Source organism: Erithacus rubecula (assembly GCF_903797595.1).
Source record: "Erithacus rubecula genome assembly, chromosome: 13".
NCBI lineage: Eukaryota > Metazoa > Chordata > Aves > Passeriformes > Muscicapidae > Erithacus > Erithacus rubecula.
The window spans coordinates 17639826-17664111 of record NC_136665.1 but is presented as its reverse complement, the minus strand read 5'-3'; the positions used below and the strand labels follow the sequence as shown (position 1 = coordinate 17664111).

Genomic DNA, 24286 nt, shown 5'->3' with positions numbered 1-24286 from the left:
CTTCAGCACAGCATCAGTTGGGCAGGTGCTGAGCACTCCCTGGAGTCACTGAGCTGAGATCCTCTCTGCTTGCCCTGTTGGGTGCTCACCTGCATGCATGCAGCTTTGGTAGCAGCATGAGGTACAAAAAAGGAGGAGAAAATGCCTAATTGCCCAATAGAAGATCTGTCTGAACTAATTAATGGTGTTAATTATGTTTGGAATCTGAGAAGTGCCCGTGTAAGTGCTAAATAGCAGTATCATTAATCTCATTAAATGTGCTTTATTTCACTACTACTACCCCTTCTGTTTTAGCTTCTGCTCCAGATTTTTCCAAGAGTCCAATGAAGAAGCTGATCCAGGTTCAGATAGGCAGCACAGTTGATTTTGAGTGCAAACCCAAAGCTTTCCCTAAGGCCAAATGTTCCTGGAAGAAGGGAGGTGAGCAGCTACACGAAAATGAAAGGTATCACGTTACATTGGTTTATTTGTTTTAATCTTACAAGAAGCTCTTGTGTGTCTTTTTATGCAGCAGTGTCAGCTGTAGATCCAAACACTTGTAAAGTCTCTCTGAAGTCTGCCTGGCCTGGGGTTCTTTGCTTATTTTTTTTTTGTTGTGATGGTATAAGAGCACTGAAAGTGCAAGTGTGGTGCTTTCTCTGAGGTCAGGGGCCAGATTTTGTTTTCAGTTTAATGTAGAGTTGGGCTTGATTTAGAGAGAACCAGGTAGAAAACTGGAAATGCAAAGCTGTCAAAAGTACTAAAAGGCTTCAACAAAATGCTCTGAAAATGTTGGCAAAGGGGCATTTGAGGTGTGTTACAGCCATGGGGATGATACAGCTGAGAAGAGAAAGAAAAGTTAATTGGGAGGTCAAGAATAACAGATGAAAAGATGAAAAGAAAAGGAAAATGCGCTTCCAGGTTCTTTTCAAGCAGCCATGATCCTACCAGGGATAACAGATGTCATCATTGTTTGTTTATTTGTTAGGTTAGAGTGATAGTGGATGTGTTCTGGGATTGAAATTCTCAGGGGAGAGCTTGTGATTCACCCATACCCCCAGCTGCTGATTTCCAACAACATGTAAATAGGTTTTTTTTTTCCCCAGAAATACCCATTAAAGCATAATTGAATTAGTCATAAACTCAAACTGCACAATTGTGCTGGTTAAATTGTATAAAAAGACAATGCAGGGCTGTACTCTCTGCTCTGGAGCTGCTCTGGGTTTGCATCTCTCACACTGGCACTGCTGACTTTCCAGCCTTTCTGCTCTACATTTCAGTATTTACACAGACTGGGAGTGGAGTGGGGCAGCAAAGAAGCTCCTTGGAGGAGAGGTGTGATTAAGATAATTACAGGTCTGGTTTAGCATGGGTAAGGTCAGTGTGGCACTCTGGGCATTCCAGCTGCAGCATTTCCTGCTCAGGACAGGCTGTGCACACTCATAGGAGCCAGAATTGGATTTTAGGAGTTCACTCTGGCACCAGGTCAGATTTTCTGTCTGAGCCAGACACAGGCACCAGCCCTGGAAGGTCACAAAAGAGTCCAAAAGGCCAGATGTGGGACTGAAGAAACCAAACCTTTGGGGTGTGAAGGAGGGTTGTGACAGTGTGATTTTAGGAATGTGTCCCTGCTCCTCTGGGACTGGGTGTTGCTTCTAAATCAGACAGCATTCTTCTGGTCCTATTCCTGTAAAACACCACGTTGTGCTTTTCTTTTGCAATTCCTGAGCACAGAAGCTGCTCCCAGGTAGATGAAACCTGGAGAGACTGCAGTGGAGAATTTATTTGTTTATTTGGCTGGAGCTGTCTCCTTGTACCCAGAAGCTTTGGGCACTCTCATCTTTGCCCTGGCTCTTTGTTCACAGGGGCCACAAGAGTTTTCCTGTGTTCTGGTGTTAAGTGTTGTCAAATGTGCCAATTTGGCAGGAGTTGTCAATTTTGCAGAGCTGGCCGTGGTGCCACAGCCTGACTGGCTGCCTGCCTGCAAGCAGGCAAGCACAGTCCCTTCCAAAACAGCACTACTTGGTCATTGAATGCTTCTAGCCATTAATTAAACAATATTAATATATTAAATTAAACAATGACCTGTAAAATTTATGTGAAACTTGTTGCCTTTTGATGGATCTCAATCAGTTTTATTTTTATGGCCACTTTTGTAAAGCAAGCAAAAAATGCACAGCACCTGATTTTGTCCATTTAGGAAAATTCCTAACTTTTGTCCCAGTTCCATTTCTATAAAAAATAGAATCATCTGGGGTGATCATACCAGGCTGAAGAAATCCACACTCAGTTTCCAAAAATGAATTGAATATGATGCTGCCTGCTTAGGTTTATGAACATAAATTACAGCTGTTACTTCTGCCAAGTGCAGGTAATTCCAAAATATGACCCAGAGCTTTTATTTTTGACAACATACTGTAAATGGCTTCCAGAGGAAGCCCAGTAACAAAGCAGTAATCCTAAATTAATCTAAATGAAGTAAACTGGCCTTTGGAGAAGAGCAGAGTGTGGTTCTTTGCAGAAAACCCTGGAGTTCATTATTGTCTGCTGTGAATAATTGCAATTCATGAATTTCATGCAGTTCCACAAATTCCTGCAATTCGGGAAAGGGTTTCAAATTAGCAGGATATTTTTCAGCCATTAACTGCCATTTCCAGTGGAGAGGTCTGGTGGGGAGGGATTGCTCTTTTTTTTATTGCAGCCAACAGGAGGAATGAGTTCCTCCCACAAGGGAGGTCCAGCGTGGACAACACCTGGGAGAGGTGGGGAGCTGAATTTTAATTACATTTGCAGCAGCAGGGGTAGGATTGATATGTCTTGAGGAAATTCCTATTTGAGTAATAAAGATAAAACAGAAATACTTGAATTTTATGTCATCAGAGAACTTGGGTTGCACTGAGGTACTGACCACAGTGCTCCAGTAAAGCCTCAGAGTTTCATTTTGATGGCACTGTTGCTGATATTCTTCATTTATTTTTAAATGGTGCTGCTTTTTCCGTATGTAGGAGATTTGGATAATGACTCAGTAAATTTTAATTAAATGAGCTGAATATAGTGTGTCTTGTGGAGGGGAGAAAATATAATTCAAAATGGATTCATGAGCTCTGGGCTGAGAAATCGCTCAGCATTGAAGAAAGCAATCTTGTTTCTTGTTAATTTTGCAAAGTGTGTGATTTTTTTTTTTCCTAGAATATCTTTAATAAAGAGAGCTAAACATTAAAGAGCAGTGGAGTGCAGAGAGAAGTGAAAGCATTGGATAACAGGCAGAAGGAAAGATAGAAAAAGGGAATTAAATTTATCAGGTGCCTGAGACACTCCACCTCCAGATGGATGAATTTTTGTTGTATTTTTATCCTCCAGAAAAGGAGGATTAGATGTTTAACCAAGGTTAACACACCAAAACCAGGATAAATACTAAAATAGCTGCAACCCAGACATAACCCCTTCCAAGATTTCCTTGATGTTTTATGGATGAACATGACTTTGAATTTTCAGTTTGTACTTGACAGTCACTGCCTGTGGGCTGCAATGGGTCCTGAACTCCTGGCTCAAATATCTGACTGGAAAAGGGTTAAAACCAGGATTTTGTGAAAATGCAGAGCAGCATTTCACCTTTAAACAAACTCACCTTTATTCCTAGATGTTTCTAAATTTACCAAGACTAGAAAAAGATGAGGAGATGCTGCAAAAACTTCACTAAAAGACTTCCCAGTGCAATTCCTTTAGGAAAACTCCAGTTTTAGCAGTTTTCATTGTGGCCAAGTGATGGAAAATTAAGGGAGGAAAGAAATGATTCCTGTTAAAAAAATTGTATGATATTTAGAAGTGTTAGTTAATGGCTTTAGCTTCCCTGCAATTCAAATTAAATATTTTTATTCATTTTGTATTACAGTTTGAAATGCTGTGATGTGAAATGTAATGCATTTACTTAGCAGCACTTGCATGGGATTTTTTTTTTTTTTTTTTTTTTTTTTGCTGACTTGCCTGTTAATTAATCTGCTTTAATTTAGTTAGAATTTGATTGATACATTAAAAGACAGTGGTGACCCACTTTTCCACTGTTCCTTTGCACTGAAGTGTTACAGACTGGAATGTGTTTGTGTTTATTACCATATCAACAAGGATCTAAAATAGTTGTGCTTTTGTGATTGCTGAGTTGGATGATGTCTGGTAGCTCAGGAAGAAAGGATTGCCTTGGGAGGATGAACAGGTTTGCAGTCATTAACACTTGCATTAATGGCACTGGGGCATGTTCTGTCTGCTCTCTAAATATCAATTTTTAATATTTATATATTTATTTCTATATATATTTAAATAGGTAAAAAATTTAATCATTAAATAGGTAAAGAGGTATCATTTCTCTCAAATTGGGAACTCCAAAGTCCTGAAGTTGTTAAATCCTCCTCCCCATCCTGTTGATCTCAGTTTCAGGGTGTGGGTGTGAGATTTATTTGACTGTAGAGAAAAAGAATCTCCCCAAACATCAATTTCCCCCAGTTTTGCTCAGGAATTAGTGGGAGATGATGAGTTTGTCAGTGATGCTTTGATCTGATGACCAAACAGGTCCAAAATCCATCTCCAGCTGGAATTGAGGTGGATTTAGGACCATCATTCCCCCCATGATCCCTTTAAAGGGTTTTTTTTAAGGTTTTGTGCCATTTGACAGGGTATCAGAAAGTTGTGGAAAATGGAATTTCCATGGAAAATTGCTGGCCTTGAGCAAAATGTTTTGGAAAATCACCTGCAGGTGCAGGGAATTCCAAAGACTTGCATTTTTTTGGTGTGTCCCAGGTCTGGGTCTCTCCCTGGCAGTGTTCCAGCACCCTGTGTGAATATTGAATAATTCTGAGTAAACTAAAAACTGTGTTTTATCTCATGTTTAGCAGGAGGGGCAAAGCTATTTTTGGGTTTAGGGTTTCCATAGGCTTTGAGCTGCATTTACTGTTTCGTAATTGGAAAAAGTGGAGCCTTGGTCTTTTTCTAATTTACCAGTAAAGATTTTATTTCGATTACAATATTTTTCTCCAATTGATTTTTTTTTTTGGTGTATTGTTTTCTTTTTGTTTTTAATTCTAGGAAAAAAAATTTCTTAATTATATCTGAGTTTTAATAAGCTTTCTGTTTAATTACTTTAGGCAAGCTAGGCTTGCAGGTAGCTCAGAGCACTCTAAAAGTGATTCATTTTAATTAAACAATAGACATTTCCAGGTTTATTCCCTGATCCTGCTTTTCTTTTGTTTGATTTTAGGCGTTTTCAGCACTTGGGGTTTCTTTGGTTTTGTATTTTTTCTGTTGGAAATTGCATCAAAGTAGATGAAGCCTCAGCTATAAAGTGCAGCAGCACTTGCTTGTAACCATAATTGATATATTTTAACACCTTTTCTTGATGCCATTCTAATTACCTATAAAATGTATCACTCATGTCTTTAACACATTTAAAATACCTATAAACCATATGGCACGGTTTAATTAATTCTAAATGTTCCATCTCACATGAAGTGCAGCCAAATATGACTTAGGAATTTTCCCCAACAAGTTAATGAACCTCAGGGAAGTCACTGGTGAGGCACATCCTCCCTTGAAAAAAACACCTCAAATGCCACCTCATCAGCTGAGCTACCTCGGGATGCTTTGTGGTTATAAATGGATTAAACTGCCTATTTATAGCTCTCTTTCTCACCCCAATAAGATGCTTTTGTCTGTTGTTCTAACAGGGTGACTTGTTATCTCTTGTAATTTGCATCTGCTAATTTCATTATTGCACTGCCTTTGCCCAGAGGAAGAATAGCTCAGCTACAGCCCTGAGAGCTGAAACACCTTTTTTGAGGAAATACAAAATGCAATTTGAACTAATTAAGGAAAAAAAGTGTTTAAAAGTTGTGTATATTTCAGTGTTGTAATTCCAAAAATCCTGTTTCCTTGTGCAGAGCAGTGCAGCTGTGGCAGGAGTCCAGGCTCCTGCTCTCAGAGGGGTGGAACAGGCTCTGAGGATGGGTTTGCAGCTGGGGGAGGGGGGCAGTGGAATTCCAGAGCCCTGCTGGACTCCCACTGCTGTGGGGGGAATTTAGGGAATGTGGGTTTGGATCAGGGTAAGATCACTGAACCCTTGATGACCCTTTCATGAAGCAATTTTCCCCAAAATCTCATCTAAGCCTCCCTGGCCATTCCTCTGCTCCTTGCCCCTGGGAGAAGGGACAGAGCCACCCCTCACTGCAACCTTGGGGAAATTTATCCCAACACAGCAGGATTTAACCCCAGCACTCACCTGGGACAAGTGACAGGGATCTGCTGACATCATTTTACCTCCAGAGTGTTGAAAATAAAAAGAGCACAGAGGTGTGTAATTAATTCATTCCTTTTGTACTGAAGAAAGCAGCAGGGGGAAGTGAGCAGGAGAACCCTCCAGCTCACTGCAGGTTGTCTTAGGGTAGAAGTCCCTGAAGCTGTGGATAGAACAGATGGGAGGAGAAGAAATAGGGAGAGAGGGATTCAAATCAGCCTTCCCTGTGCCTACCTACAGTGATGCTGTTTGGGATGTCACCTCTGCTGTGGGGACATTCCTGCTCCTCTGTCCCTCTCACTGCTCTGGGTTTTTTTCAGTCCACATCTTTTATAAACACCTCCCTGCTTTTCCATGCTCTCACTGCTGGAGGTTGTGTGGGGTAAAGGGAATTTTCTGTCCTGCAAGTCCTTCCACAAAGCAAGTTCATGAACAATCCCATGGAGTTGTCATGGTAATCACAGTTATTTCAAAGTTGCTGTGCATGATTGCTTGAAGTAAACAACAAGAGCTGAAAATTATTCCTGTTTCAATTGGTGCAGCTAAAAAAGGTGGAGCTCATGTAGGATTTTTCTTTCACACATATACATGTGCCCACATCTCTTCAAACATTGGTTCTGCTGGTGTCCAGAGTGTTATTTCCAAAGTGATACATGGTTGGGTTCAGATTTGTTGTGTATTGCCAGTGGATGGTCACAACATTTTCAGACCCCAGGCTGGTAATTATCCTGATTTCAGCTGGCATAAAACTAATTTTCTTCTTAATTATTGGTACAGTTTAATATGTCTGAGATAACAGTTGAGTATGAAAGCATTTTGTCTGCAGAAGCTGCAAGTTTTAAAATCTCCTGGTGATTTTTTTGTAGGATCAGCCTGTTGAAGGATGGAGGACTGAGGATAGCCAACGTGACCAAGGGGGATGCTGGCAGCTACACCTGCCTGGCCACAAACCAGTTTGGGACAGCCAGGGGCTCCACCAGCCTGGTGGTTACAGGTGGGTGAGCTGGGACTGCAGCTGGAAATACAGACTCAGGAGCCTGGCAGAATGTAAAGAGTGTGAGAAGTTATTTATTTAATGTATAAAGATAAAAAGATAGCTGTTACAGCTCTTCTATTAGTTGAAAAGGCACTGAGGGATTTTGCTGTCTTTGACAGAGATGTTTCTCAGATGTGAGGGAGTTCTGAACACTTCCCTCCCTCCTCTCACTTCTCTAAACACTAAATAGTGCAATTATGCTTTTAAGTTCGTGGGGGTTTTTAATTTGTTATGAAAAAAACATGTCAATCAAAAAAAAATCTTGGAGGTAATTTTATATTTCACTCGAAAATCTGTTTTGCCCAACTGAGGTTTAAATGCTGTTTGCTTATGGAAAAAGATGTGGTGGAAACTCCAGCTGCAGGGGACCGTTCAGGGGCTCCACAGGCAGGAGAACAGAGTCTTTCAAAAGCAAATTTCATAAAGAATGGTTGTTCAGAGGGATCCTTCCTCCAAGTCATCCATTCCTGGCTGCTTCTGGAGATACTGGATGAAAAGAGCCAGGAGTTTGTGAAGTTTATCTAAAAAATGTCTTATCTCATAATGTTCTTTTTCAAAGATTTTAATACCTGAAAGATTTCCCAAACTCAGAATGATCTACTATCCCACTGCATTACATATCCTGTATATCTCATAGGCCCAAACGGAATTATTTTGTTTGGTGAATTAACAGCTTCATTTTTTCAGCCTGTGCTCCTAAATGATTCATATCCCCTTTATATACAAATAATAGAATTATATACAGAGAATTCCTAGAATTAAATTTTATTTTTACAGTATTTACAGTAGCTAAATTTTTTTCTCCGTTAATGTGATTCTGGAATAACAAACAGCTGTTCTTATTGACACTATTTATGTTTTGTGTGATATATGGACCCAAATATCCAGTGTATTCTTCATTAAGTGGATTTCCTCCAGTTTCTGGGGTGTATTAGGTTCTTCCCTTACTCCCACCTCTTCATCTGCCCAGGGGCTGCTGCTGCTCCAGAGCTCAGTGGGATTGCTGAGAGCAGGCAGCTGTGCAGTGGCAATTCCAGCCTGGGGATTCAGCTTGGGGCAGTGGGCTGGCTGCACCCAGCAGGCTCCAGTTCACCTTCCCAGTGGCCTGCAGCTCCTGCTGGGAACTGCCAGGACACAGAGCTGCAGGCAGCATTGGACACAGGCAGCATTCCCAGCCCAGCTGCATCAGTGGGTCACTGATCCCATCTTTGGGGGGATAGAGCAGAGGCAGGCAAAGCTCAGCAATGCAGAAAAACCCAACAACCAATATCTGTGCTCCCTGCAGAGCCAACCAGGATCACCTTGGCACCTTCCAACATGGATGTCACCGTGGGGGAGAGCGTGGTGCTGCCCTGCCAGGTGCAGCACGACCCCCTGCTGGACATCAGCTTCACCTGGTACTTCAACGGGACCCTCACCGACCTGCAGGGGGACGCCTCCCACTTCGAGAGGGTTGGAGGGGTGAGATGCAAATCTTCTCTTCTCTCTTCTCTTCTCTTCTCTTCTCTTCTCTTCTCTTCTCTTCTCTTCTCTTCTCTTCTCTTCTCTTCCTCTTCTCTTCTCTTCTCTTCTCTTCTCTTCTCTTCTCTTCTCTTCTCTTCTCTCTCTTCTCCTTCTCTTCCTCTTCTCTTCTCTTCTCTTCTCTTCCCTTCCCTTCCCTTCCCTTCCCTTCCCTTCCCTTCCCTTCCCTTCCCTTCCCTTCCCTTCCCTTCCCTTCCCTTCCCTTCCCTTCCCTTCCCTTCCCTTCCCTTCCCTTCCCTTCCCTTCCCTTCCCTTCCCTTCCCTTCCCTTCCCTTCCCTTCCCTTCCCTTCCCTTCCCTTCCCTTCCCTTCCCTTCCCTTCCCTTCCCTTCCCTTCCCTTCCCTTCCCTTCCCCTCCCCTTTTCCTCATCCCAAAATTTAAGATGTTTGTTTTTTGGGAATCCTCTTCTGTATTAAAAGGGAATGGTCCCTTAGCCCAGCTTGCTGCCCATCACTCACTGTTGCTGTGCCCTGTGTTTTAGACCTGAAGTTTTTAAGTTCTTCCCTCCATTTCTACCTAATTTTTCTCAAGATCACATGAAACACAGCAATGACTTGACACAAAGAAATTCGTCATGAGGGATTTTTTAGACTAGACTTCAGGGTTTTTGGTTTTTTAAGCTGATTTTTAGACTAGACTTCAGGGTTTTTTGTTTTTTAAGCTGTTTTTTGTGTAAAGAGGAAATTTGAGCTCATTTGTAGAAAACTCCACAGGTTGCCAAGAGATCCATGGAAATATTTGATGGGTTTAGTATCACATGAAGGTCAGTGGAATAATTCAGTCTAGAGTTACATGCAGGTTGTGGTAAGTAAATAATCCTAAATATGTTCTAAGCCTTACAGTAGGTACAGTGTGTATTTATTAAAAGAAAGTATCATTGCAAAAATAAATTCTGTTTTCTTGGTTGGAAATTATTTTTTTGATGGATAGATTTCCACGTACTCACATCTGGGAGGCCTGAGGTTTCTGACATCCTGTAGTTATTTGGATGTTCTGGGAGCACCTCCTGATCTTCCAGATGGTTGGAAAACTGTGGGATACGAGGCTGTCTTGCTGCTTTTTTGGATTTTTTTGTCAGCCAGGTGATTTATTAAAGAGCATGGCAGACCAAGCAGATGCCCAAACTCTGAGCAGACTTGCCCCAAAACTGGGGATCACCAGTGATGCCTGGGGTTGTTCTGCAGCCAGGGCAGCCCTGAGGAATGGGACACTCTGTGTTTGTCTTCCAGGCAGCTGGGGAAGGGGTGAGGGACATTTCACTGTCACCTGGGCTTGTCCACCCTGCCAAAAGCTGCTGTGACCCAGGATGGGATACCCATGGAAAGGGGTCCCTGCTGCAGAGCTTCCTGCTCTTCCCCAGCCCCCTGAGAAATCCCAAAGCCCCCAAATAACTGAAATGCACTGTTAACATTCTGCTGGGGGCTATTTCAAATCAAACTGTTCTATTTGAATCCCCCTCCCCTTTGCTGAGATGGCTCAAATTGAGTTTGCTGAGCTCAGTTGGTGCAGGACGTGATTTGCTTGCATTCACTGGTGTTGGGCATTCCCTGAATATCCTCTTCCAATCAAGGAGATGGATTTTAGATTGCTTTTGACTCAACTTCTAATTTATTGTAAGCAATCAGCACTGAATTGTCCTGCAAACAACTTCCATCTGTGCTTTCACAGAAGACCAGGCACACACATGGAAGGGAATCAGGCAGAATTGGCTTCAGCTTGTGTTGAGTAAAGAATTGAGACATTGTAATGCTGAAACAAAGAAAAATAACCAAATGTTTTGAAAGGTTCGTGTTTTTTCCAAGAGTAAAATAAGCTTCAAAGTCATGTCTTTGCCTTTCTCCCAAAACTACTGTTTGCCCATGAATCAGTGGCCAAAAGTAGATGAAAATACCCATGAATTAGGGTTCTGCCCTTGAAGAAAATGCTGCTTCTCCAGAAACTTCAAATTTAAAAATTAAAATCTGACTGAGGCATTTTTCACCTGGAAAATTCAACTGGAACTGAGTTAGGGCAGTAATTCAGCTGACACAAAGAGGAGATGATTTTTTTTTTTTTTAAGGGATATTGTCTAGCAAAGGTTTAATATCAAGTTCTGTGTTCAGTGGTGTGGAAAACGAACAGGGCACAGAGAGCCCCAATGTGATAGGAAGTTACAGTTTCATTCAGGTTTTATTTCTGTTTCCCATGATCCAGAAAAAAACCACATGCTGTGATCTGAGAGAGAACAATGGGGGAAAACACTAAAGATTAAAAATTCAGTGAATAGCAAGGAGTAGAACTTGGGATTGTAAAATGGGAAATTTAGAATGTTTGCCTAGAATGTGCAACCTTTAAAAAAGTGCTCACAGTAACCTGGAGAATGGACGGAATTCGACTTGCCTTTTACTCTTTTGAACTCCTTAAAAATCTGTCATGACTTGACTTAAAAGTTCTAGATCAAAACTCTGTGAATTCTGTCTAGAAATCAAATTGATAATTTCTCTCTTTTTAGGGCTTTGAGACAAATGGTCACAGGGCACTGAGGTTATTGGGGGTTCCCAGTATGAGTATGTTGTAGCTCATTTCTCCCAAAAAAAGAACATTACCTCATGTGGGTTTTTTTTGTGAAAATGCTCCCAAACAAGCATGGAGCTGCTGATGGGCAGTAATTTGCTGTCCTGCAGAGCAGCTTTTGAGCAACTTCACATTTTTGCTGGATTTCTTTTCCCTTTGCAAAGAAAACACTGGGCTGCACGAGAGGTTTATTTGCATTAATGAATGTTCTGTGTTCCCCCAGAGTGCCTCAGGTGATTTGATGATCAGGAACATCCAGCTGAAGCACAGTGGGAAATATGTGTGCATGGTGAAGACAGAGGTGGACAGTGTGGCCTCTGCTGCTGACCTCATTGTGAGAGGTAAAGCCCAGCCCAGGATCACCTTTTCCACCTCATTTTATATTTATAACTCTAGAAACAGCTGATCTTGGAGGATACAGAACCAATCCATGGCTTGGATGGGGTGATGAATGGCTCTGAGTTGAATTGTGTCATTCTGACTTGCAGCTAGGGAGAATTACAGCCCAGATTTTGGGTGAAGCCTGATTTTTATCAGAAAAATGAGGAACTGGAGGTTATGACAGTGATTTCACATCTCTTTTCACTGCCAGTCCTTCAGGTCAGTGCCAAGAGGAACTCACTGGAGCTCTGAGGGGGTTGGAGTTGCTGCCTGTGCAGACTGAAGTGTTGGGAACTCCAGAATCCTGTGAAATGGGCAGTTCTGCCAGAGCCCAGGAGAGGCTTTGTCTGAGGGTTTAAAGCCTATAATGCAGAATTATTCCTTTTCATTCTGAGCTGGAATGCTCACACTTGAGCCAGAATTGTGGCTTTCTTTGCTGATGTTACAGCTACATTTATTGCAAGGTAAAAGCTTTGATCTAGATTGCATATTATGCAATCAGCACTTAATCAATATATTTTAAAATATTTTGGGTATTTTCTCATTGTTAATGCAGTGCTACTCATTTCAACCCCAGTTGCTGATGCATGTGAGCCAAAACCCAGGAAATGCCCAGAATGAGGATTTTCCAGAAGGCAGTATGAAGTTTGTCTGACTGAATTGCTGCTTGGGGTGCTGAAAAATTGTTCCAGTGCCTTTTACAGTAAAGAAGTTGTAGGTAAAAAAAAAAATCCAGACCACAGCGATGTATCTGTATATTAAATATGATATTTAGGAGTAAAGGAAAAGATATTGGAAAGACAGAGGGATGTGCTGAGCAAAGGTTCTTGGTAAAAAAAACCAAAAAAAACAGAATCCAGTTGTCTGTTCTGTGCTTGAGAGTGTTTCGGGCTGAGATTATCAGAGTTAAGTTTAATGACTGTAAAACCATAATTACAGGTGTTCTTATTTCAGTCTGGATTGTTTTCCTCCTGGAATCCATCCAGGCTGCTGCAGGGCTTCCCCCAAACCTCTGCCTGCTTTCCATGCCATTGCAGGCTCTCCTGGGCCCCCTGGGCACGTGAAGGTGGATGAGATCACAGACACCACTGCCCAGATCTCCTGGCAGGAGGGCACAGACAACCACAGCCCTGTCACCACCTACAGCATCCAGGCCAGGACTCCCTTCTCAGTGGGCTGGCAGCGAGCCACCACAGGTGAGCACAGCCCCCAGCCCAGCTCCTGGGCATGCCTGCACCTTGTTCCTCACCTGCCTGTTCCTTCTTTATCTCCTAGTTCCAGATGTGATCGATGGCAAAACCTTCACCAGCACAGTAGTGGATTTAAATCCTTGGGTTGAATATGAATTTCGTGTAGTTGCCAGTAACAAAATAGGAGGTGGAGAGCCTAGTTTGCCCTCAGAAAAAGTAAGAACTGAAGAGGCAGGTTAGTGGGTCCTTCTATTTGTTTTTAATTCAAGAATCTGGAATGTTAATAAAGAAAAGGAGTGTTCCTGTCTTTGGCTGTTTGCAGACAAGCTTGGGATTGCCATTTCATATAAAAGCCAGTAACAAGTTCATTTATATTTTTCCACTGAGCTGTGGAACAGTTTGTGTTGCATTACTGAACATCACAGAAGCATAACATCTAAATCCATTTAAACTGCATTTACTGTGCCAAAATCTGCCAGTTCAGGCAGAGTCTGAAGGTATTAATGGATGGAAAGAGGTTAATTTTGACAGGGACTATTCATTCCTGGTGTTTGATCAGTGAAACCCTTCCATGTAACAAGCATGTGGCTCAGAAGAACCCATCAATTATAACCCCAGTTCACTTGGAATGGGGCCATTTCCTAGTTTATCTGCATAACACCCCTTGAAGTGTTCAAGGACATGGAATTCTGAGCAGCATGGTTTACTGGAAGGTGTCCTGGAACCAGATGATCTTTGGCCATTCTCTGAGTTAACTCTGGAAAAATGAAGCTTGTCTCCAGTTCTTCCAAGTTCCTAAACACAGCAGATGTGGTGTTCTCTGGGAGCTGCTGAGGAGCTCCAGGTGCTCTGAGAAATCCCAGCCTGGCCCAGGGAAGGATGAATGTGGGTCAGGGCTGGGGCTTTCTAGTTCTGCCCCAGAAACATCTACCCTGATTGCCAAGGGAGTGTGAATGTGTTAAACTTGTGCATGGGGGTGATGTGGTGTGTTCTCCTGTCTCTACTCCCTCAGACATCTCTGCATTTCCTTTCCACAGTTCCTGAAATTCCCCCATCTGAGGTCAGTGGGGGAGGAGGCAGCAGATCTGAGCTGGTCATAACCTGGGATGTAAGTTTGCTGAGGAGAAGTTTTCTTCACAGAACTTCTTTCTTTCTTTTCTTTCTGCTCTCTCTGAATGTTAAAGCATAAAAAGGAGGCAGGAGGGCAGGGCAGGAGGGAAGGGGGATGGTTTAGCAGAGAACTGGACTTTGCAGTGCAGATCTGCAGTTCTTCCTTTCCCACCATTAAATCTGGATGCACATGCTAACCAATACAGTTCATATTATGTATCCCTTTTTTAATGATTTAAAGAACTGTTAATATTCTGTTCCTAGCATTGACTACTCTGTGTAGCATTGACTACTCTGTGTGGTTATCTAATCATAATCACATCAGAAGAAGGTTTAAGCCACTATATGAAGGTGGTATTGGATTCTCTAATAGCTGACCAAGCAATTATTCATTTTTTATAAACTGTGGATTGATGAAAGAAAAGTTGTATTTACTGAAGAGTGTCTTGAAGCAGAATACTTAGAGAAAACCAGAGGTTATACCTGAAAGTTGTTCTCTTCTTGAAATGCAGACCTTAAAATAGGTTGAGGGGAGCACATTTTGTTGTGCTGTAGAGAGGCTGACCTGGGGCAGAGGCTGGACAGAGCTAAAGGAATAAAGCAGGGGCTTATTAAAAACCCTTCAAAGGATTCCTCTTGGGCAGTGCAAGAGCCTGGCCATGGCTACACCCAAGATGGGCTCTAAGCCAGGAGTTTCACACTTTTATAAGTTTTGCTCCATTTCCACGTTGGGGTTCATTGTCCCATCCCAGCTCCAGGCTCTGCAGTCCCACCCTCCCAGATTCTCTCCTCAATTCTCTGTTTGCACTTTTTGGGGCTGGAGCTGCAGTGTGTCCTTGGTTCTGGGGCTGGGGAAGGATTGTTGTGTGACTGAGCTGGGAGGAGAACCTGGGACACTTTCTATGGAGTGCAGAGTCACCAATGCAGTGCAGAACCTGGGAAATGGAAAAGCTGAAGCTGCAGGCTGAGCAGCAGAGTGATCTGGCTGAGATTTGCTGCCAGTGCAGTGCCTGAGCTGCCCCTTTGCTGTGTCCCAGCCCGTCCCTGAGGAGCTGCAGAACGGGGAGGGCTTTGGCTACGTGGTGGCCTTCCGACCCTCGGGCACCAGCACGTGGATCCAGACCGTGGTCACCTCCCCTGACACCCCCAGATATGTCTTCAGGAACGAGAGCATCCTGCCCTTCTCGCCCTACGAGGTCAAAGTGGGGGTCTACAACAACAAGGGAGAGGGGCCCTTCAGCGCCGTGGCCACCGTCTTCTCAGCTGAGGAAGGTACAGCCTGCAGCCCCAGAGCTCCCTGCTCAGGGCTGGGAAAGAGAGGCCTTATAAAGAGGGGTTAGTCTTATAAAATAGGGGTTAGTCTTATAAAATAGGGGTTAGTCTTATAAAATATGGGTTAGTGCTTATATAATATGGGTTAGTCTTTATATAATATGTGTTAGTCTTTATATAATATGGGTTAATCCTTATATATATAATATGGGTTAGTCCTTATAAAATATGGGTTAGTGCTTATACAAGATGGGTTAGTCTTTATATATGGTTTAGAACCTTATATAATATGGTTCAGGTCCTTATAAAATATGGGTTAGTCCTTATAAAATATGGGTTAATATTTATATAATATGGGTTAGTTCTTATATAATGTGGGTTAGTTTTATAAAATATGGGTTAGTCCTTATAAAATATGGGTTAGTCTTATAAAATATGGGTTTAGTCCTTATATAATAGTGTTTAGTCCTTATAAAATATGGGTTAGTCTTATAAAATATGGGTTAGTCCTTATATAATATGGGTTAGTGCTTATATAATATGGGTTAGTCTTTATATATGGTTTAGGTCCTTATATAATATGGTTCAGGTCCTTATAAAATATGGGTTAGTCTTACAAAATATGGGTTAGTCCTTATATAATACGGGTTAGTTTTATAAAATGTGGGTTAGTCCTTACATAATATGGGTTAGTCCTTATAAAATATGGTTTAGTCCTTATATAATATGGGTTAGTCCTTGTACAATATGGGTTAGTTTTATAAAATATGGGTTAGTCCTTATATAATATGGTTTAGTCCTTATATATGGTTTAGGTCCTTATATAATATGGTTTAGTCCTTATAAAGTATGGTTTCATCCTTATAAAAATGGTTTAGTCCTTATAAAATATGGTTTAGTCCTTACGTAATATGGTTTGGTCCTTATAAAATATGGTTAGGTCCTTATAAAATATGGTTTAGAGTCCTTATATAATATGGTATAGTCCTTATAAAATATGGTTTAGTCTTTATAAAATATGGTTTAGGCCCTGCTGCTCTAGCTAAGCTGGCAGTTAGCTTATAAATCTCCGTGTGAAAAAAATCAGAGGAATAAGAATCAGTTTCTATAGCAGTCTGTTCTTGTAGAGAAAAGTAGGTTGCACCTGTAATGACAAAATATCTGTCCCATGAGAATCTGTGAAGAAAATATGCAAACTAACCAGCAACAGAGAGATTTGTTGAACATACAGGCCAACAAGTAAACTGGCTTTCAGTGTGTCATTAGCCAGTTAGATTTGACACGGTGCCCTCTGGTATTTCCTATAATTTTTTTTTTTTGTGAATAAAGAATTGGCTTTTCTACCAGCAGGAGCCCAGCAGCAGCTCAGGGAGGTGAGGGGGGCTGGCATGAGGACAGGGTTGATCCAGTCACCTCTCCCTGCTTGATTTCCCAACCAGAGCCCAGCACAGCCCCCCTGGGGGTGTCTGCCACCAGCCTGTCCTCCTCAGCCATCCAGGTGTCCTGGACAGCCATTCCCTGGAAGATGAGCAATGGAAGGCTGCTGGGCTATGAGGTGAGTCTGTGGGAATTCAAATATTTCCATGAATCAACTTTATTTGTTCAATAAAATCCAGTCTTTATAAAGGGATGTGGGCCAGAAGGGTCGTGCAGCACAACCACACAGATTCACCCCAAATCTTGCTCTTCCTGCCTCACCTACAGCCTGAAGAAGGATAATTTTTACTATCTTTGTAAAAAAAAAACAACACAGAATGAAGTTGTGTTTTGCTTTGTGTGCTGATAGTCATGCATCTGACATAACTCCAACTTTTTTTCAGAATTACATTTACTTTCAAAGAAACTTCTTCATAAGGTGCATTTTTCTGAGCTTGTTTCCTTCTTAATGAAGTAATGTTTTTCCTCTTGTCATTCTTTAGTTCAAGCAAGATCTAATATTTCAGTTGCCTTTTTCCTGCAGTCACACTGAAAAGAGCAGCAAGCGTGAGAAGCAGATGGATAAGAATATTTTATTTTTGCCCAGTAAACATATTTCTGAAACTTGAATGCATTTCTACCATTTTTCAGCTGAAGGAAAAAAGGAATGCACTGAAAAGAGTCGAGTACAGTGCAATGGGTGAACAGCAAGCCTTAAATGATTTTGGTTTCTATCTCCTAGGTTAGGTACTGGAATAATGACCAAAAAGAAGAATCTTCCAACAGAGTGAAAGCAGCAGGGAATGAAACATCAATAAAAATCACAGGGTTGAGGAGCAACTTGGCTTATTACACAGCAGTGCGTGCCTACAACAGTGCTGGAGCAGGTCCCTTCAGTGCCACTGTCAATGCCACCACCAAAAAGCCACGTGAGTATCTCACTCTGCAATGGGGACAGCCAGACATGGTGTGGCAGCACCACAGAATTCCTGGGAATCACAGTAGGAGTGAGCCAAATTTCCCTGCAGTCAAGCACAGAGCTGCAGCAGGGTGAGTAAAACCCAAGCAGGCAGCCCAAGGAAGAGCTGGAATTTCTGCACAGAACTTTTATTATGCTGCTAATGACTGGGAGGAATTGAGAAGAAAAATCTGTGTTATTTAGAAGGGGGGGAAAAAAAAGAGACTTGTTGAATTTTTCAGTGTTCTATAACATATTTATGAGCTCTCTGGGGCATGGCTTTTGAAATGCAATGAACCTCATGGAGTTCATGCAAAACAATCCTTCATGTCCACTGCTTCCCCTTGAACAAATTGCACAGGAGGCCACTCTGCTGCTGCAGAGGCAAAATTAAACTGGAGAACAGATTGTCAAAGGCTGCACTAATTTTTCTACAAGTGGAAATATTTTTAGTGTGCTCTTCCATTGTAATACAACTCAGAATCAGGGTCATCAGTCTTGAAGTGTTTCTGTCAGAGGCACAAGAACACACAATTAAATCTGTCTGAAGGGTCAAATTCCCTGCAATAGTCATTAACATCCCCTGAGCAGACGGAGTTGTAGCATTAATATTATGAAATAAGCTAGTTTATCAGAAATTATTATATGCAAAAATGAGTGTCAGTCTGTCACTGAGGACTAAACCAACTCAGATTTGCCAGAGTTTAAATATATTATCTGCACAATTACCATGAACTGGCTGAAGTGACTGACTGCCTGGACAGGACATGGGAAAAGGAATTTTTTTTTTCTTTGTGGCTGCTCACTGGAGGTGGTGGCAGGCTGGTCAGCTCAGGGATTTTCAGTCCTTTTTGAGTGTGCCCCCCACTTTTGGGGTGTGTGACTGATGGCTGGACAAGCCCTGATGTCACTGGTGTGACCAGGATCTGGATCAGGCCCTTGGGTAAGTCACTGCTGTTTGGAATAATTAAAAAGGAAAATTAATTGCATTATGTCCATGGATCTTTCTGGTGAATAAGGAGAGCAAGACCATGTAATGTCAGTCTGAAGATTTTGATAAATTAGTTTAATTGCTAAGAGAAATAATTCTCCATGCTACTGCAGTAGAAACTGATTTTTCATTCAAATGTATGATTTTTAATCAATCCCAATTTGTAATTTAATTTGAATATTTGTGATTGGTGTGGTTTTCACTGTGAAGGATTTGCATCCCCCCACAGGACCTGCCAGGTACATCTCAGAAACTCTTGCCATATCAAGGAATACATATAGTTCAGTTCTATTGGCATTGTATTTCAAAACTGAAATTGAGCCTTTGACAATTCAAATATCATTGCTTTTAAATTTAAAATATATTTACAGCCCAGAATAACAAGTGGAGATTTAAATATTGCTGTGTAAAATGCCAAGTCAGTGGGGAAGACTTGCAAAAGTTGTTACAATTATTTCACATGTAGAAAGTCTTAAAATAAATGCCAGTGTTGTGTCTGAGAGCACCTGAGCAGCTCAGAAATCCCTGCAGTTCCCTGGCCATGTCCTGATGTGACTGATGGACCTGCCACAGATGAATTTCTGAGCACTGATGATTGCTGGAGATTTTGGTGTCTGCAGCAAATGGAGTTCTGAATCCCACAGACAGAGGCTTCCAGTTCTTAGAGATAATTACTCTTCTTTTTTTTTTTTTTTTCCACGTGTCATCTTAATATTTTGTTGTGGATTTCAAGGCTGACTCATTTCCTTTGAAATTCAGCTGTAATATCTCTGTGTGAAAACGATTCATACATGCTGTAACACTTCATTCTCAGGAGTGAAACAATCTCCTCTTACATTTACAAGAAGTGGTTATTATTAGAACATCAGGTTAAATCTTCCTCAGTACACAGAACAAGACAAATAGTGAAAAAAAAATAGCTGTGGCTGGTTGGTTGACTTTGGAATATTTTTTTTTTAAGCCTCACAGGGTTTGTTTTTTTTTTCTTTTTTTTTTTTTTTTTTGTATAATCAGGTGAATTTTGATCTGACTTCTTATTGAAAGAAGGCAGGGAACTTCCTGTTTGAAAGAATTGAAAAGAGGAAGGGAAAAAAAGAGAGGAAAAAACCCATAATCACATGGATATAAGTGTTCCAAAGCACTCTCAGTGCTTAAAGCTGGAATCTCCAGTCTCAAAGCACAGCTCAGTCCACCTAAGCAGCAGTTGCCTCCACTAGGTGACAGCAACAGTAAATTGTTTTCCTTAACACATTTAGAAAAGATTTTAATCATTGATTTGTGTCACTGCAGGACTCATTTTCTGGGAAACCAACCCTGAGGTGTTTGCAGAGGTTTGTACTTCCCTGAAAGCTTGGCAGCTCCAAGGGGCAGAGCCCAGAGCAGGCAGCAGCTTTGGAAATAACAGCCTGGGGTTGCTAATGAACAAAAAATCCCAGCAGGTTTCCTTGGCCAAAACCCACTTTTGGCACAGGCTCAGTTCAGAACCACAACTCGAGTTGGAAGAAGCAACAGACAAAAAAAACCCTTCAAATCTTTTACATAACATCCTAAAGTAAATCAACATAGTGGGTAAATTGGAATATTCACTAAGACTAAATTGGTCTAACAATGTATTGTGAAGAATTTTCTTGTTCTTGGCACTGTACTAAAACTAGAAATTGTCTGTTTCCATCATTAAGAGTTTGTTGTAATTAATCACCCATGTCCTAAGGCACATGCTTCAGTCTGGCTGTATTGAATGAAGGACCAGCAACAGATATTTCAACTTCAGAACCAACATTTATGTGCCATTCTGGCTTTTTCCTTCCTTCTGGTTTTGGAATTCAGCCTCTGAACCATAACATGCACAGAGAGGAGCCTGCACTGGAGCTGCTTTTGCATCCCAAATGTAATGACAGCCAATTACCTGAGCTGGTGGGTCCATCACCAGTGCCATTTAAATTAAATTCCTGCTTTTGTTGTGTGTTTGAAGCACCCAGCCAACCCCCAGGAAACGTGGTGTGGAATGTCACAGACTCCAGAGTCATCCTGAGCTGGGAGGAGGTCAGAGCCATGGACAATGAGTCTGAGGTCACGGGCTACAAGGTCAGTGGGGACAGAGCTGGGGCAGCCCAGACATTTCCTGGTGTGTTTGCATGTTCAGGGATGCTCAATACCACCCTCAGCCATTTTTTAGAAATTTTAAATCCTATTCTATCAGTGTCTCACCATTAATATCCCCTGCTCCCTTTCCCTCCCCACTCAGCTCAGCTCTTGGGATCCCACCCACACCTGGATCTTAGAACATTTAAACACTTACCTCATCCATAACACTGATTTGAAATGTGTAACACCTACCCCAATGGATAAAACTTTGAAAGAAAGATTTAGCCTGATGGATGTAGCTTCCATTGCTGGCCAGATACATGTATTATATTTATTATATATTATCACATATATTAAACTGATATTTTAAAACCCTTTCACCTCTTACCTGCTGTGGACCATGTTCATTTCCCTGGTAGAAATTACACTGTTACATCTGCTCTAAATCTGATCAGCACACAAATTTAGAAGGTGTTTAAATATGTCATATAAGGTTGTAAAAAATAGCTGAGGATGCTGCTGATAAGCTCTGTACAGCTGGATCCTACATGATATATTCCTGAATAAAAGATTTAGGCTGAAGATCTGAGCACAACACCGCTGTGTAGCACAACACCGAGTTGTAGAAGCAAGATGAACATGTTTACAGCTTGTTCCAGTGTCCCACCAGCCATTATTTCATATTAGTGTAATAAAAATAATAAATAGTAGGTATTATCACCCATTGTGCCGTTTTAAATTCAATCTGGAATAAAATGCTGTGACCGACGTTCCCTTCTTCCTTTCACTGTAACTCCGCGCTGGGATATTAACCAAAACCCATCTCATTTCTTCCCTCCCACCCCCTGTAGAAGCTGTGGATGTGTTTGTGGGGGTGCTGAGCTGGGCTGTGTTGCAGGTGCTGTACAGGAGCAGCAGCCAGGGCAGGCTGGAGGTGCTGAGCACACCCAGCACCACGGCCGAGCTGTGGCTGCGCCTGCAGGACGATTATCTCATCGAGGTCAGAGCCACCACCGAGGGGGGAGATGGCAGCAGCAGCCAGCAGATCCTCATCCCCAGGACAGCCAGTAGGTTCAGCCACTTCTCCTTTGTGCCAGCTTGGTTGTGCATCCTTTGTTGATGATAAAAAAAAAAAAAAAAAAAAAAACTAAAATTAATGTTTAGATGTTGTAGGGTAATAAGGTAATCAAAAGGAAACAGTTAAAATCCTCACGCTCTTATGCATGGCAAACTCCATTCTGCTGAACTGCTAAATTAACATGGAAATTGGTATTGAAAATGTTAAGTGTTTTTACTTTTTTCTCCATTTCTTTTAAAAAAAAACCCCAACCTATTACCTTGACAGTAGACTCAAAGAATCATTAAGATCTCCAAGATCATTGAGTCCAACCTTTGACCACCTTGTCAGCTAAACCAGAGCACTAAAACTATTCATGATCACAGTATTTTGCAAGGTATCTCTTTAATTTTAAAATATTTACTGTATTTTTTGTAGATATCTAGTGTTTGCAAGAAAAAAAATAAATTACAGTAATTTTTTGCTTAGCATGTGGCACAGCACATACTTATGCTTTATTTTAATCCTCAATTCATTTTTTCCTTTGTCACAGGTATGGATGCAAGAGGTTCTGGTCCATCAGTCTTGAGTATCTTCAGTGTCTCCAGCTTCTTAGCAACAATATTTTCCTTGACCCTTAATTCTATGTTGTGCTGATCATTTGCATCTGCTGGGAGGAAAAAAATTGGTTACTAAAGTGCTTTTTTTAAAAAAAAACTGCAGTGGTTAATGCATGTTTTTTTTCTTCTATCCTGACGTGTTTTTAAATTATTTATATTTCACTGTAAGTTGAAGTAAAAAAATACCATGTAAAGTTTAGCAAATCCTTTAAAAAGGAATCTAAAATGCCTTAATACTTGAACCAAAGGAGTTTACATGTTCCATACTTCAGATCCAGTGTGAGAGAGAGAGGGGGAGGGATGGCACTGTGAGGTCAGGGCTAGGAGGGAGAGTGAAAAACTCCATTGTTGCAGCAGCCCTGAATTGTTCTGGCTCTGTTCTGCATTGCTAAAATAACATTTTAACATGGAAAAAGCTGAAATCAGAGATGTGGCTGTTAGCAGTGGGAGGGTAACACAAGCAGTGCCAGCACCCAGGAGTTTGGCTCATTTTCCTGTGGGATTTGCTCTAAATGGAAGGAAATCCCAAAAGAAATCCCATCTGGAGCAGGGCAGGGGCTGGGCCTCCATTGCTGCTCCTGAGGAATGACCCCAGCTGTGTTTTGGGGATGTTTACACCTCCTCACCCACCCACCCACCCTTCAGCAGTGAATTCTGCAGTTCATTTCCTCATCTCCCCACCTTAGCTCTCCCAGCCAGGCTCTGTTCATAGCCAGGCTCCCCCACCCTGAGGATGGTGTGATTTCTCTCCTGGCAGTGTTTTCAGGAGCTTCAGGAGTTTCAGTTCTGAGCTGTTCCACTGCTCTGGCTCTCAGCTGCATCCCACTGCTGTCACATGGGGAAGTTCATGGCAATATTAGGGTATTTAAAAAAAAAATAATGGTAAAACAACTCTTCAGACTTGCTGTTATAGAGAAATCTGTGCTTTCTTTCCTGGCAGGAAATTAAAGATCCATTAAGCCTGGTCCATTTGACTTGCAGAGTTGTGGCTTCAGTCAAATCAACCTTTCAGACACTTTTTAGAGAGGTCACAGCATCCCTGTTCCAGCACGTGTTCACATGGCATAAAGCATCTCCTCTTAAAGACTATTTTTTATTTTTTTTTCATTTCACAATACTATTACAACACACAGAACTACAAAGGGAGAACCAGGATGAATAAAATGATGGTAGCACTGTAGAAGAAAATACCTTGATACACATTCAGCTGATAGATGAGTTCCAGATGAGACAAAGTGCTGCTGAGGAAAGCAAGAGCTGTATATACTGTACATAGAGAGCTATAAATGAGTTAAAAATTAGTTGTTTTTCCATGTGGCTGACCAGTCTTGTTTTCAGACACTTGCAAACAGGGGGGTGGGTGGGACATGGAAATCCAGGTGTTCCTAGTGAGTAAATAGTAATATTTCATGCAACAAAGGGTGACTCTTGTTTCACAAAATTCTAGTCCAGGTTCCTGTACTGCCCATTTTTCATGAGCTTACATTGTATTCTTACTTGATTTCTAGTTCTATATCTCCATGAGATATGTACCCAGTACCTTGTTTCATATTGAAAAGGTTGAAATTTATCCTTGAACTTCCAGTTGTGTGTGTATCCTATGGTTATCTGTATGCATTCTTTTCTATGGCTCTAATAAAATATTTATTACATTGAGGGATAATAGAATATCTCAAAGTGTTATTGCTTGTTCTATTGCATATTTGCACACGTTGGGGGTTTAATACATCTGAAAATGGTTGTGCCCAAGCTTCTGCCTACAGGTTTACAGCAGGATGGGCAAAAATCCACCTCCATTTCCTTGGCTTCACTTTCCATCTATCCAATCAGGCTGTTT

General features: G+C 41.5%; 1 protein-coding gene across 1 annotated transcript in view; it reads left to right on the top strand.

Moving 5' to 3' along the window:
- The window catches only part of CNTN3 (contactin 3), a 92334-nt gene extending 69476 nt beyond the window's left edge, over positions 1–22858 (top strand). The window contains exons 9-21 of the mRNA XM_079317199.1: positions 295–445; positions 7126–7253; positions 8581–8756; positions 11593–11710; positions 12788–12946; positions 13026–13175; positions 13978–14048; positions 15088–15322; positions 16762–16877; positions 17481–17667; positions 20660–20772; positions 21671–21839; positions 22383–22858. Coding sequence (XP_079173325.1) covers positions 295–445; positions 7126–7253; positions 8581–8756; positions 11593–11710; positions 12788–12946; positions 13026–13175; positions 13978–14048; positions 15088–15322; positions 16762–16877; positions 17481–17667; positions 20660–20772; positions 21671–21839; positions 22383–22486 — 1877 coding nt within the window. The 3' untranslated portion in view covers positions 22487–22858. The remainder of the gene's footprint in view (positions 1–294; positions 446–7125; positions 7254–8580; positions 8757–11592; positions 11711–12787; positions 12947–13025; positions 13176–13977; positions 14049–15087; positions 15323–16761; positions 16878–17480; positions 17668–20659; positions 20773–21670; positions 21840–22382) is intronic.
- The last annotated feature ends 1428 nt before the right edge of the window (positions 22859–24286 follow it).